The following is a 12,009-nucleotide window of genomic DNA, read 5'->3' on the forward strand; positions in this document are numbered from 1 at the left end:
TAAGGTCATCTCTTCTGGCAAGTAAGTTATCTGGTCTAGCTCTTCCAAAGCTTGTCTCCCTGTAAATAAGTCATTATGTCTCCATCAGTGTTATTACATGACAGAGTGTCTGTCTGTTTGTCCTCAGATATACAACCAGTTCTGTGTCTCTTTTAGGGCACCTACTTTTCCTTGCTACTGAATGTTAGAAACAGGTGTCTCCATGTCAGTAAGGAAGGCTTATTTAAAGGAGTGTTCCTAGTGCTTCTCTTCTGATTCAATTCTTCCCCAAGAAAGAAAAAATAGCACTCTGAAGTCTCTGAGGAGTGTTTTATCATTTAAAGTATTCCTTTTGAACATTAATTGTCACTTGTTCTAAGTAATACGGCTTTCTGGAATTAGAAATAATTGAGCCATCTACAAAATAGATCTCAACTGTGGCTTTCTTTTTAGGTGCAGTACAGCAGATAGCCGATTAGCTGCTTATGAAGTGTTGGTAATGCTGGCTGATAGCTCACCTTCCAACCTCCAGCTTATTACAAAAGAGCTGCTTTCTATGCATCACCAGTGTGACCCTGCACTTACCAAGGAGTTTGATGTAAGCAAGAAGCCTTTTTTGATTTGTATTAGCATGGGTTGGAGTACTGTGTGTGATCTACTTAACTGCTCCATTCATGAAATTTCCATGGTCTTCAATTTAAAATGACAAAAAGCAGATAACAGTAAATGCCAGAGCCATTTGATCTTCCTCAGAAGCAAATACTCCAGGGACTCTGTGTCAGTTATTATCTGGATAAGAAAGGAAGTATTTCCTAAATATCACCAATTTTATTTAGATACATTTTAGGCCATTTTTAACAGTTTTGTGCAGTGTTAAATATCTAAATGACCAAATATAGTGCTCTTCCAATCTTTCAGAATTTATGTTTCTGGTTTTCCATTAAATTGCTCTTAACAGCTCATATAAAGGTGCTTATAAAAGTTAAAGTATGTCTCATGCTTTTTATAACTTACTGGGACAAAAAATGTGTTTGTCATCCTAGTATCTTCCACCAGTGGATAGTCGTTCCATTTCAGGATTTGTGGGACTGAAGAATGGTGGTGCTACTTGTTACATGAATGCCGTCTTCCAGCAGCTCTATATGCAGCCTGGTCTCCCAGAGGTAATTAGTTCAACATCCAATAAAGTCCTCTTTTTGGAATTACTGTCACCTGAAGTGCAATGAAAATGAATTGTTTAAAATAAAAATAAAACTGTACGTGTACGTGTGTGTGCATAAATATATACACACAATAAATATATAAATTATAAGTTGTTGTTCTGTGTGTCATGACAACTTCCAGTAATAATTTTGCCAAGAACAAATTTAATAAGATTATTTGTTTCCTTCCAGGCCTTGCTTTCCATTGATGATGATACAGACAATCCAGATGACAATGTGTTCTATCAAGTTCAATCTCTTTTTGGTCATTTGATGGAAAGCAAGCTACAGTATTATGTACCTGAGAACTTTTGGAAGGTATTATGTCTTTTTGTTTAGAATATATAGCTTTCCTACTTAACAAGTAATCATTTATTCAGCCTTTTCTTATTGCAGAATTACTAGAGATAAAGCAAGTTCTACTTCAAAAAGTCAAAACATGTAAAAACAACACATTACTTTTTAAAAAAAATCACTTTAGTGATACGTATATGAAACAACCACCTTTTTATATACATTTATACTTTATATAGATTTTCAAGATGTGGAACAAGGAACTTTATGTTAGAGAGCAACAGGATGCTTATGAGTTCTTTACCAGTCTTATAGATCAAATGGATGAGTACCTCAAGGTAAGGCATTTCTTTCCTTGTTTATATGCATCTCCTTGGTACCTTTTCTCTCTTATTCCTTTGTTCTTCAGAAAATAAGGCAGAGAGCCATTCAGCTTATTTTATAATCTACATAGTATTCAGAAGTTTTTAAATTCTTATTGCTTTCTTGGTCTTTCACTCTGCAATATATCCAACTGATGTCTAACTTTGTATCTCCCAACAGAAAATAGGAAGAGACCAAATATTTAAGAATACTTTTCAAGGAATCTTCTCTGACCAGAAGATCTGCAAGGACTGTCCTCACAGGTAATGTTAAATTTAGTCCAAGTTATGTGCTCCCGTAACTATTAAAATATGTAGGTCAAAACAGCACAAGAAGGTAGACACAGATGCCTTTGTGAGCATCACAGCTGTTGATAGCCATGGGACAAATGCAGTATTCTTTCCTAATCATGTGCCTTGTTAATGCAAGTTGGATAGGCTCTACTCTGTCAGTGCCGTGACTATTTTTCTCCTTGAATTTAGGTATGAGCGCGAGGAAGCCTTCATGGCGCTCAACCTAGGTGTGACTTCATGTCAAAGCCTGGAAATATCATTGGATCAGTTTGTTAGAGGAGAAGTTCTGGAAGGAAGCAATGCATACTACTGTGAAAAGTGCAAAGAAAAGGTATTGGTTCTTAATGTATGTGAAAGAAGATTCAGCTGCAGCTTGATATTTTCATGGTCATAGAAGCCATTCTTAGATACTGCTTATTCTTCCTACATTGAAGACATAATCAAAAGGTTAAATGCATAAATCCATGCAGATAGCATTCCTCATTCCCTGTAACTGGTATTGTAGACTGAACATTTAGAGGGATGACAGGATGGCAAAACGTTCTGTAACATACCAGCCCACTGCATAGACTCTGTAATACCTGCAATAGTACCTTATCTGTATATGTTACAGTCATCTTATGGTCATCCTGCCTTCCCTGGCTGTACTGCACATCAGTTTGAGATGGCTGGAATTGTGCATCTATAGAACAATGCTTGAGGTATATAGATAGAGGTGGTATTCTTTTTTCTTTTTAAGAGAACTACAGTGAAGCGCACATGCATTAAGGTCTTACCTAGCCTGTTGGTGATTCACCTGATGAGGTTTGGCTTCGACTGGGAGAGCGGACGTTCTATTAAATATGATGAACAAATAAGGGTAAGAAAACTTTTCTGTATGGGGTCCACCCCATCCCCTGGCTGCTTTGTGGAGTAGACTCTCACTCTTCCTTCATTCTTTCTTCTTTTCCCCACATTTTGATACAGGGACTTTAAGTACATGGTACACTTACAACATGATCACACTACAGAAAATAAGCATTTTTCCTTAGAGCTTTCCTCGCTGCAACATTCTCAGGGTCCTTTCAGAAAGCCAGAGCAAAAACCTCTGTAAAGACATTTAACTTCTGTGTCATAAGGAGAAAAAAGTTGAAGTACCATGTTTTCCTTTGATGTTCCCCGTGGGGGAAGTGTTAATACAATTCTCATAAAATCACACCAAGCATGTACACGATATAATCTCTCAGTTAATCTGAAATATCTCTTCAAACAGTTTCCCTGGATGCTGAACATGGAACCTTACACTGTGTCAGGAATGGCTCGCCAGGACTCATCCTCAGAAGTGGGGGACAACGGTAGAAACACAGATCAAGGAGGTGGAGGCTCCCCAAGGAAGAAAGTTGCCCCTACAGAAAACTATGAGCTTGTTGGTGTGATTGTTCACAGTGGCCAGGCACATGCAGGGCACTACTATTCCTTTATAAAGGACAGGAGGTAATAGCCAAGAAGATTTGCTGGGGGGAGCTTGAGAGCAGTCTAAAGACTACTTGTTTTGGGAAGGTATAGTGAGCCATTCAGAGCTCTATTGGAAGCACTCTTCTCTTTCTTAACACCCAGCATCATGGGTGTTAAGGCAATAACACAGTAACATGGGACACCGTATTATAAAAGTCTCAGCAATTCTTACCATGCTTTGTATTGCAGTTTGAGGGCTTCCTAGGACACTTAACTGCAGGTGATGTGCTTCCCATATTTTTAATTAAGATAATTTTTTTTAAAATGTAACTTTGACATTGACTGAACTAAGCTTTCTATTTACTGTCAAAAAAAAATGTGAGTTCAGGGTTGTCACTTCTAGGGTTTGTTTTTTTACTAGACAATCAAGTAATTTTTTCTGTTGTGTTTCTATTCTGTTTTGCTCACAGGGGCTGTGGAAAAGGAAAGTGGTATAAATTTAATGACACCGTTGTTGAAGAATTTGATTTAACTGATGAAACCTTGGAATATGAATGTTTTGGTGGAGAGTATAGACCTAAAGTCTATGATCAATGTAAGCAGAAGTACAGATTGATTTACAGTAGCTTTGTATTTCATACTGGTTCTCAGCAGAGGTACTGCTCAGTCCATTATATCTACTTTGAGTTACTTGGTCTAATAATCCTTCTGAAGCAGTTTTTTTTCCTGAAGCTTTCTGTTTACTGAAGGATATAACATCTTCAATATGGCCTAATATTAACTGAACTATTTTCACTGTTGTTCAGCACTTTGTAGACTTAGTAGAGGAGATTCAAAAGTAAAATGGCACCTTGTTAAAATAGTTTAAAAAAAAAAAACAAAACCAACCATCCCAAGCATTAATTTAGGCTAGTGAAAATGACTGTGCATAGAACATGGTGTGGCATCATATAGTTAAACTTTCCAGTGTTTTAAGGAATTAATTACAAATACACTTCCAACATTCACTTGCTTCATAATTCTGATAATTATCTTTTTAAAATACATATGCTTTTTGCAAAAATATTTTAGAATTTAGGTTTTTGTTATTCGCTAACATAGACTGAGGTTTGGATCTGACAAATTACTTTATTGCCACATATTAATGCCACAGCGTATATTGCTTGCACACCCAGTTTCACTTCCCTGTAGGAATGAAAACAGTGCTAAACCTTCCAAGGCCTTCATTGACTGCCTTTTCTCCCATCAGCTAACCCTTACCCTGATGTGCGTCGGCGCTACTGGAATGCCTATATGCTGTTTTACCAGAGAGTGTCTGATCAGAACTCTCCAGTCTTACCAAAGAAAAGTCGAGTGAGTGTTGTGCGTCAAGAAGCTGAGGACCTCTCGCTGTAAGTCCCTCTTGTGTCTGTAATGATTTCTCTTATGTTGATATCTAGACCCTATCTCCAGAACTAAGAAATTAATAATTCCTGTTCGACAAAGGAGTATACTGACCCTTCTGTTTTGTTTTTTAAGCTGCTTAATGAATAGTCCTTTTATTGCTTTTATGATTTCCTCTTCCATACTGCTCTAGCTATTGCAGTAAGAAGTTCAACCTGACAGACAGCCTTAGTCATCCAAATTTGCCTTAAAATTATACTGGCCGTACTGGTATTTTAAACTTGATACTGTGGATTTGTCGTAGGATTTCATTATTCACCTTGAGCTTGTGTGTATTTCAGATCTGCTCCATCTTCACCAGAAATTTCACCCCAGTCATCACCTCGACCCCATAGGCCCAACAGTGACCGCCTCTCCATCTTGACTAAGCTGGTTCGAAAAGGAGAAAAAAAGGGACTTTTTGTAGAGAAAATGCCTGTGCGGATATATCAGGTAGAGCACTCTGAAAGTGGCAACTAAACCCTACTCATGTGAAATTTAAGCATGTAGTGAGAGGAACACAGTAACTTTGAAGGTGGCCTTGAAGTAATTCCCTTCTTGAAAGCAAAGCTAGAAAATAATTCTGGATTCTGACATAAAGTTATTAAAAAGGCGTTCAGTGGTACATTATTGTAAGTTTTCCTGTCCCTTCTCACAAAATTGACCCAATATTCTTTGCTTTGAAGAAACTGTAGGCAAATTAGTCAAACATGAGATATGGCAGCAGTCAGCATGCAAGCAGGGAGAGATAAGAGCAGAGAAGATGCTTCATTTGAAGTACACGTGAGGAGCAATGGAGACAATGGCAAATTAGTCATTCTCAAGTTCTTGAGTTCACAAAACCAGCTTCATTTCTGTTCATGTCTGTTAGCTTATGTAATACTGAATATGATCTCAAAGGGGAAAACACAGATGGTGAAGGCAACTTTGCAAGTCAGGACTGAAAATGGAGGTGTCTTGGCATTGGCAGAGCAGTGAGAGGATGGTAGAACCTGGGTATCGGTTGGCTGTCATAAGAGGAAGGTGTCAGTCTGCAGGCCTGCAGCTCTGGTCCATGCAGGAGAGGGTACAATCTTGCATATATTTGGCCTTCTGAACACACCCCATCCTGCTGATCTGCTCATGTGCAAGAGAGCCTACATCACATACCCAGTCAGAATAAACTCTGTAGGCTATGTGCAGCCCTCCAAGTGGGCTGGACCAGGGCATTAATAGTCACTTTAGGCATTCTTGTATCTAGGGCTGTATTATTACAATAAACAGAACTTGGCTCAAATTTACCGAGAGTCTTTCAACAAGATCTCATTTGAAAAAAGAGGGGGTTGGCATTTAAGTACATTAATGTGGCTGCAGCTTGTAATTATACCATGGCTCCTTGCTCTGTACGTGTACACTTGCTAAGCACTCCTTTCAGGTTTGAAGGATGTTCTCTTGGCTTTTTTGTTAAAAGCAAGCAAAAAAAATAGAACTTATTGGCAACTTCTTCCTTTTTCTTTTCCCTTAATGGCCAAACGATTAAGTCCCTCATCTGTTGTCTTCTGTTTTGTAATATCCTTGGAAGAAAATCACTGGTTTTATACAAATCTAAGTCTCCTTTATGTATTTTCCCCTCTGCTGAAGTAGTGATTCAGAGCGTAAACAGAATAGGTCTGACACTGGTTTTTAAACACCACACATATTTACCTAAAAGATGCAAATTTAGTTAGAGAAATGTACCTTGACAACATCTTAATTTCTTTCTCCTTCTTTTACAGATGGTGAGAGATGAAAACTTGAAATTTATGAAGAACAGAGATGTATACAGTAGCGACTACTTCAGTTTTGTTCTTTCATTAGCTTCACTGAATGCTGTAAGTACCTAGATTTTAATCTTGGAGTATTTGAAATATATTGGGTAGAAGGGGCCACAGACACTATTTGGGTCACAACCAGGAAAACCGGAAGACTAGAGTTAACATGATCTTGCTTTTCCAGCTGAGCAAATAATTATCTCCAGTAATTTTTCACACTGATAACATCTGTCTCAAAGCAGACTCTGGCCTCCTGTTCTAGTAGTGGGAGAAACATCATTCCAACATAGTAAAATTTGTGAAATAGCACACACCTTCTTTGTTAATGATGTAAACTGAGCTCTAGAGGGACAGAAATTCCTCTGTGGAAGATCCAAAAGTTGGTGTTAGTCACCTCAAATTTGATAGACTTTCATAGGAAATACTCCTTTTAGAAAAACTTAGTAAAATGTAACGGAGAAACCAGCATTTATTGAATTTATTAAATCCACAGATCTCGTGGGCCTTACAGCAAGTTTGTTCCTGTTTTAGCGTATTTGTTAACTAGCGTAGTCAGCACCAGAGACACTTTTTAGCACAGAAAAAGGCTTAGTTTTATTTTTTCCAAATGAAGTAAATTACTCGGATAGAGTATGTTGATGTGTTTAAGAGGCAGCATATGTGCTGCAAGCCTGCTCTGAAGTAAATTTGTGTTTCTTTCAGACTAAGGTAAAGCATCCTTATTATCCATGCATGGCAAAGGTGAGCTTACAGCTGGCAGTCCAGTTCCTCTTCCAAACTTATCTCCGAACCAAGAAGAAACTCAGGTAAGGCCCTGTTCTGGGTACCACAGCAACATATGCTGAGGTTTTCATGCTTGTTGTTCCTACAGCACCTTGAAATACTGCAGTTAGCATAGACATTCACAGGAGCAGCAATACATTTCTGCTTTGTATTGGAATCCCATCGTAAAGAAATCTGAGAGGAAGGAGGATCAGGTATAAGCTGGCAGTTTGCTCCCTCTCCCAGCTGTCCATTATTTTGGTGGTAGTGGATTAGGCATGGAAAGGCTTTAATGGATTTAAAGACAGCAAGTTGTTCCAAAATACTTCTCTAAGTATGTTTTTTGTCTTAAGCCATCTAATGTGTGTTCAACTAAAGTAAAAATTCTTTCTATCTGGCAATCAAGAAACATGATTTAGGCTTTGGAGGTGTTTTTTCTCTTTCATTACTGACATTTGTCCCTGTTTGTTAAAGGGCTGATACAGAAGAATGGATTGCCACCATAGATGCACTGCTCTCCAAAAGCATTGATGCTTGTCAGTGGTTAGTTGAATATTTCGTTGGGCCAGAGGGCCGGGAGCTTGTAAAGTAAGTACTGGTAATTCTGTCTTACGTGTTTTGTGTCTTGTGTATGGATAAAGCTTGCTAATAACATGATCTGGCCTATACTGATGTATTCCCAAAGAGCTGACTGTGCACATTCTTTAAACAGACACTCTAGATAATCACTTAGGTTTTTATTTCTAGTATTTTCTCTGATTGTGAAGCTTTCTGAGTAATTCTGAAAATCTAATAAAATAGTGCAGCGTACGTGGAGGAGGATGCAGATGTTTAATTCAGTGGAGTGCCTTGGAATGTGTTTAAGTTCATGTGTAGTCACTCCTGAAAGTGGTGGGAGAGGAGAATGTGGTGAAAGTGCTTGGGTTAAGGTCAGCTAAATACACCTGACAAAGATCACAGATAAACTGGAAAGAGTTTTTCTCCCCAAGCTCAAGATCGGCTAATAGGTCTTTTGTAAACACCCAAGACAAATTATTGAAGGTCTGACACACTTAGAGAGGTGTGTCAATGAAAGAAAGTTTTCTCTTTGAAGTTGCATTGAAGGACAGGATCCTATGATAGCTTTTCAGTTCAGCTTTTTTGTTACCGGAATGAATAAATGTGAAGTAATATTGTAGGCCTTACTAGTGACAAGCAGGAGTGCAGGAAAATAAGTTAAAGCTTATCCACAGAAGTACAACACAAGAAGTATTTGAACTGTTACCCTTCTTAAAATGGTAACCACCACACTTATTCATGGTAACTGTGTGTACACGTTGATTCCAGTTCTCTTTGCAGCTTCGCCTTTTATCTTCCAGGACTTTCCTCCTGGAATGCAGTGTAAGAGAGGTGCGGGTTGCTGTAGCCACTATTCTTGAAAAAACCCTTGACAGTGCCTTGCTTTATCAGGAGAAGGTTAGTGTCACCTCGTCACCAGTGATCCTGTTGGTTGTCTCTGCCAGCTCTTGCTTTGTTTGCAGACAGTGCCGTGTGATTTGTAAATGACAAGGTGAAAGGCACTCATCTTGATCATGCTTGTAGCTCTTCATTTCTTGCTCTTCATCTCATGCATTAACAGACAAGTTAATGCTTGTCTGTTCCTACACTAGGAGGTAACACGCTGCTGCAATTCTCAGAATTTAAATTCAAAGTATTACTTATAATTCTGCCTGATTTCAGCTTGTCTTATAAACTGGTATCACATGTTCTTTTAATAGTTTGGAAACAGTGTTTTCTTAAGATTTATTATCTTCTTCTAAGTCCAGAAATCATCTTAATTTTTCACTGATTCTCCTTCCTCCCTCAGAAGTAGTAGCAGCAGTAGTAACCGAGTTATCTTACTCCAGAGAGAGACCATAAGTATGGTTATTGTTAAAAGTTTAATTTTCCATTAAAAAATCGGCGAGTAAGTTTGGGAAGTGCAGCTTTGTTACATTTTGCTGAGCTCAATATTCTAGGAAAACCAGCAGGAAGTTTGTTAAAAGGAGTCATTTGTAGAACGTTTGAGCCTGTTTCCCTTGGTAAACATGACCCTGTTTCCCTTGGGATGCCTGTACCAAATCAAGTGTATTAAGAGAACTGAGACATAAGTGTTATATGTGTTCTGATGTGTTCCTGTAGGTTGTCAGTGGAGGCTTGGATGCATTTAAACGTCTTAAGTATTGTTTAGTCTGAAATCTTTTTTTTTTTTTTTACATCAAATTTTAATATTTGATATGATAGAATGTTTTTTCTATCCAGTTTCTGGGATCTATCCTTTTTCATCCAGTGTCACAGGTGGATGGCACTACTGTTCTATAGGCTTCTGCTAAGAAAGTTTGTCATATTTAGAGCTTTAAGGAGAGATTGCTGTGAGGTCCTTCAAGCTGAATACAGGGAGTAGGGAGGTGAACATTTACAATATAGTTTGATAATTTTTGGTTACTTCCTCTTGGCTGTTAGTTGCTATCTGTTAACTGGGAGGTAATAAATTACATACCAATGTGTAATACCCTTAGTGTGCTTTGACGCAAACTAAACACTTGACATTGCTTTTTGCATAGTTGATTGTGATAGTGCGCTAACATGAGACCTAGAGTGACAGTTTATTTCTCATCTGGTTTGTTTTGCATTACTGTAATGACTGGAACATTTGAACATCAGTCTGAGGATTAATTTGAATTGCTTTAAAAATATTGCAAATTTACGTAACTGCTGAGTTCCACCTCTGAGCAATTTACCTGCAAGCCAATGCTTTCATTACTATCCTGTGTAATACACGCAGCACTCCTGCAGAAGAGTTAAAAATGGGAAGGCTGCAATGCTACGTTAGCTACTGATATCACAGCAAGCTTATCTGACCACACATGATTTTGTTAACCATAACCATAACTCTGATCTGTGAAACACTTTTGGGTTTCAAGCAGCAGACAGTTCTTACATTCAAATTAATTTTTTCACAGCTAAAAAGTCTACATCAGTTATTGGAGGTGCTACTTGCTCTGCTGGATAAAGATGTACCTGAAAACTGTAAAAACTGTGCTCAGTACTTTTTGCTATTCAATAACTTTGTACAGAAGGTAAGAAACCATTGTTTTTCATGCTATTTTAATTTTAAAGGACAATAGTAAAGCAGCTAGTCATCCATATTCATAGAAGGTTTAAGCAGCAGAGTGACACACTTCCAGAACTGTTATTAGATTATTGTTTTTTCTTCTTTTTTTGAGAAGTAAATGGCTTTGAACACTGGATTAGGATAAAATCATACAAAAATATACCAGCAAAGTATACCAGTTGAAGATGTCATTTCCAGAGTCTGAATTTTGGGCTTCTGTTTTGGGGGGGTGTTCTTGGCTGTTCTTTTAAAAAAAAAAAAAAAAAAAAAGTAAAAAAAAAAAAAAAATCCAGTATTCAGGATTTTGTCCTATAGGAAGCAGAATAACTGACTGGACTGTACTGTTCACCCCAGTATGGTTTCTCTCTATTCTCCTATTCTTTTTTCTTTTTTTATATGATGCTTACTTTGCATATGCTGATTCTGATCTGGTTTATATACTGTGCTCTATAAAATGAGACAACTTTTTAGAGGTGTACCTTATTGATCTGGGTAATTATTTTTTTAGAGTGAAAAATGCAGTGTTTAGCCTATGCATTTTCCTTTTGTTCCCTAGAGCACTAATTCTTTACCTGCCCAGGAATGTAACTTTTTATTGTTGTCTAAACAGCAGGGTATAAGGGCTAGCAGTCTTCTTCTCAGACATTCTGCTTTGAGGCACATGATCAACTTTCTCCTTGGCCCTAACCGGCAGAGTAATCAGGTAAAAGTTTACGCAGCATGTGTTGTGCTGTAGTTTGTCCATCCCCATGTTTTTTATGATGCTTAAATTATGGACAAATACTTTCCATGTGGTAGGATAGACTAATCCTTGGATGATTCTGTAAACTTCATGCAAGTCTTAGTCTACCTCTGCACAGTTAGTGTGGAGATAACTGTTTTGGCAGAAGTGAGTGTCACGTTTTTGATGATAACAAAAATTTCAGCAAATTCAAAGTGTTAGAACATGGTGGTGGACTGTTAAGGACATTGCTTTGTTTTGATTTGACAGAAGTTGACTAAATCAACCAATCAAAAGCTAATTAAATCTCTCTTTTGGCTCAAGCAGAATCGCAGGTGGAGTTCAGCACAAGCACGTGAGTTTGGATATCTTCACAACACTGTAGCACTACTTGTTTTGCACTCTGACGTCTCCTCACAAAGAAATGTTGGTAAGAACTGTGGTTTTGCCTTTTGTTGCCTTTGCATTTCTGTTACTTTGACTGGGAGTAACTTAATATCAGTGAGGGAAATACAATAAATCTGAATTTAAGGCAGTAATGGTTAGCATATGTTTGATTATTTTTTATTTTGCTGTAAATGTACCGAGAGGCTTTCGCACAGTAGTACAGGCACTC

At 37.8% G+C, this 12,009-nt stretch overlaps 1 protein-coding gene across 4 annotated transcripts in view; it reads left to right on the forward strand.

The window, feature by feature from the left end:
• The window catches only part of USP24 (ubiquitin specific peptidase 24), a 63,195-nt gene that overhangs the window by 41,924 nt on the left and 9,262 nt on the right, over positions 1–12,009 (forward strand). For 2 of the 4 annotated variants that reach the window (XM_074831944.1, XM_074831946.1), the window contains 18 exons: positions 433–577; positions 1,023–1,142; positions 1,374–1,499; positions 1,715–1,813; positions 2,019–2,101; positions 2,321–2,462; positions 2,871–2,990; positions 3,384–3,604; positions 4,036–4,160; positions 4,815–4,956; positions 5,290–5,440; positions 6,742–6,837; positions 7,480–7,583; positions 8,014–8,127; positions 8,898–8,994; positions 10,521–10,637; positions 11,283–11,375; positions 11,718–11,823. In XM_074831944.1, coding sequence (XP_074688045.1) covers positions 433–577; positions 1,023–1,142; positions 1,374–1,499; positions 1,715–1,813; positions 2,019–2,101; positions 2,321–2,462; positions 2,871–2,990; positions 3,384–3,604; positions 4,036–4,160; positions 4,815–4,956; positions 5,290–5,440; positions 6,742–6,837; positions 7,480–7,583; positions 8,014–8,127; positions 8,898–8,994; positions 10,521–10,637; positions 11,283–11,375; positions 11,718–11,823 — 2,201 coding nt within the window. Of the gene's footprint in view, positions 1–432; positions 578–1,022; positions 1,143–1,373; positions 1,500–1,714; positions 1,814–2,018; positions 2,102–2,320; positions 2,463–2,870; positions 2,991–3,383; positions 3,605–4,035; positions 4,161–4,814; positions 4,957–5,289; positions 5,441–6,741; positions 6,838–7,479; positions 7,584–8,013; positions 8,128–8,897; positions 8,995–10,520; positions 10,638–11,282; positions 11,376–11,717; positions 11,824–12,009 lie in introns of those variants that run through there. The other 2 variants (XM_074831945.1, XM_074831947.1) reach the window with 2 other exon arrangements.

This window comes from Strix aluco, chromosome 8, assembly GCF_031877795.1.
Source record: "Strix aluco isolate bStrAlu1 chromosome 8, bStrAlu1.hap1, whole genome shotgun sequence".
Classification (NCBI taxonomy): Eukaryota; Metazoa; Chordata; class Aves; order Strigiformes; family Strigidae; genus Strix; species Strix aluco.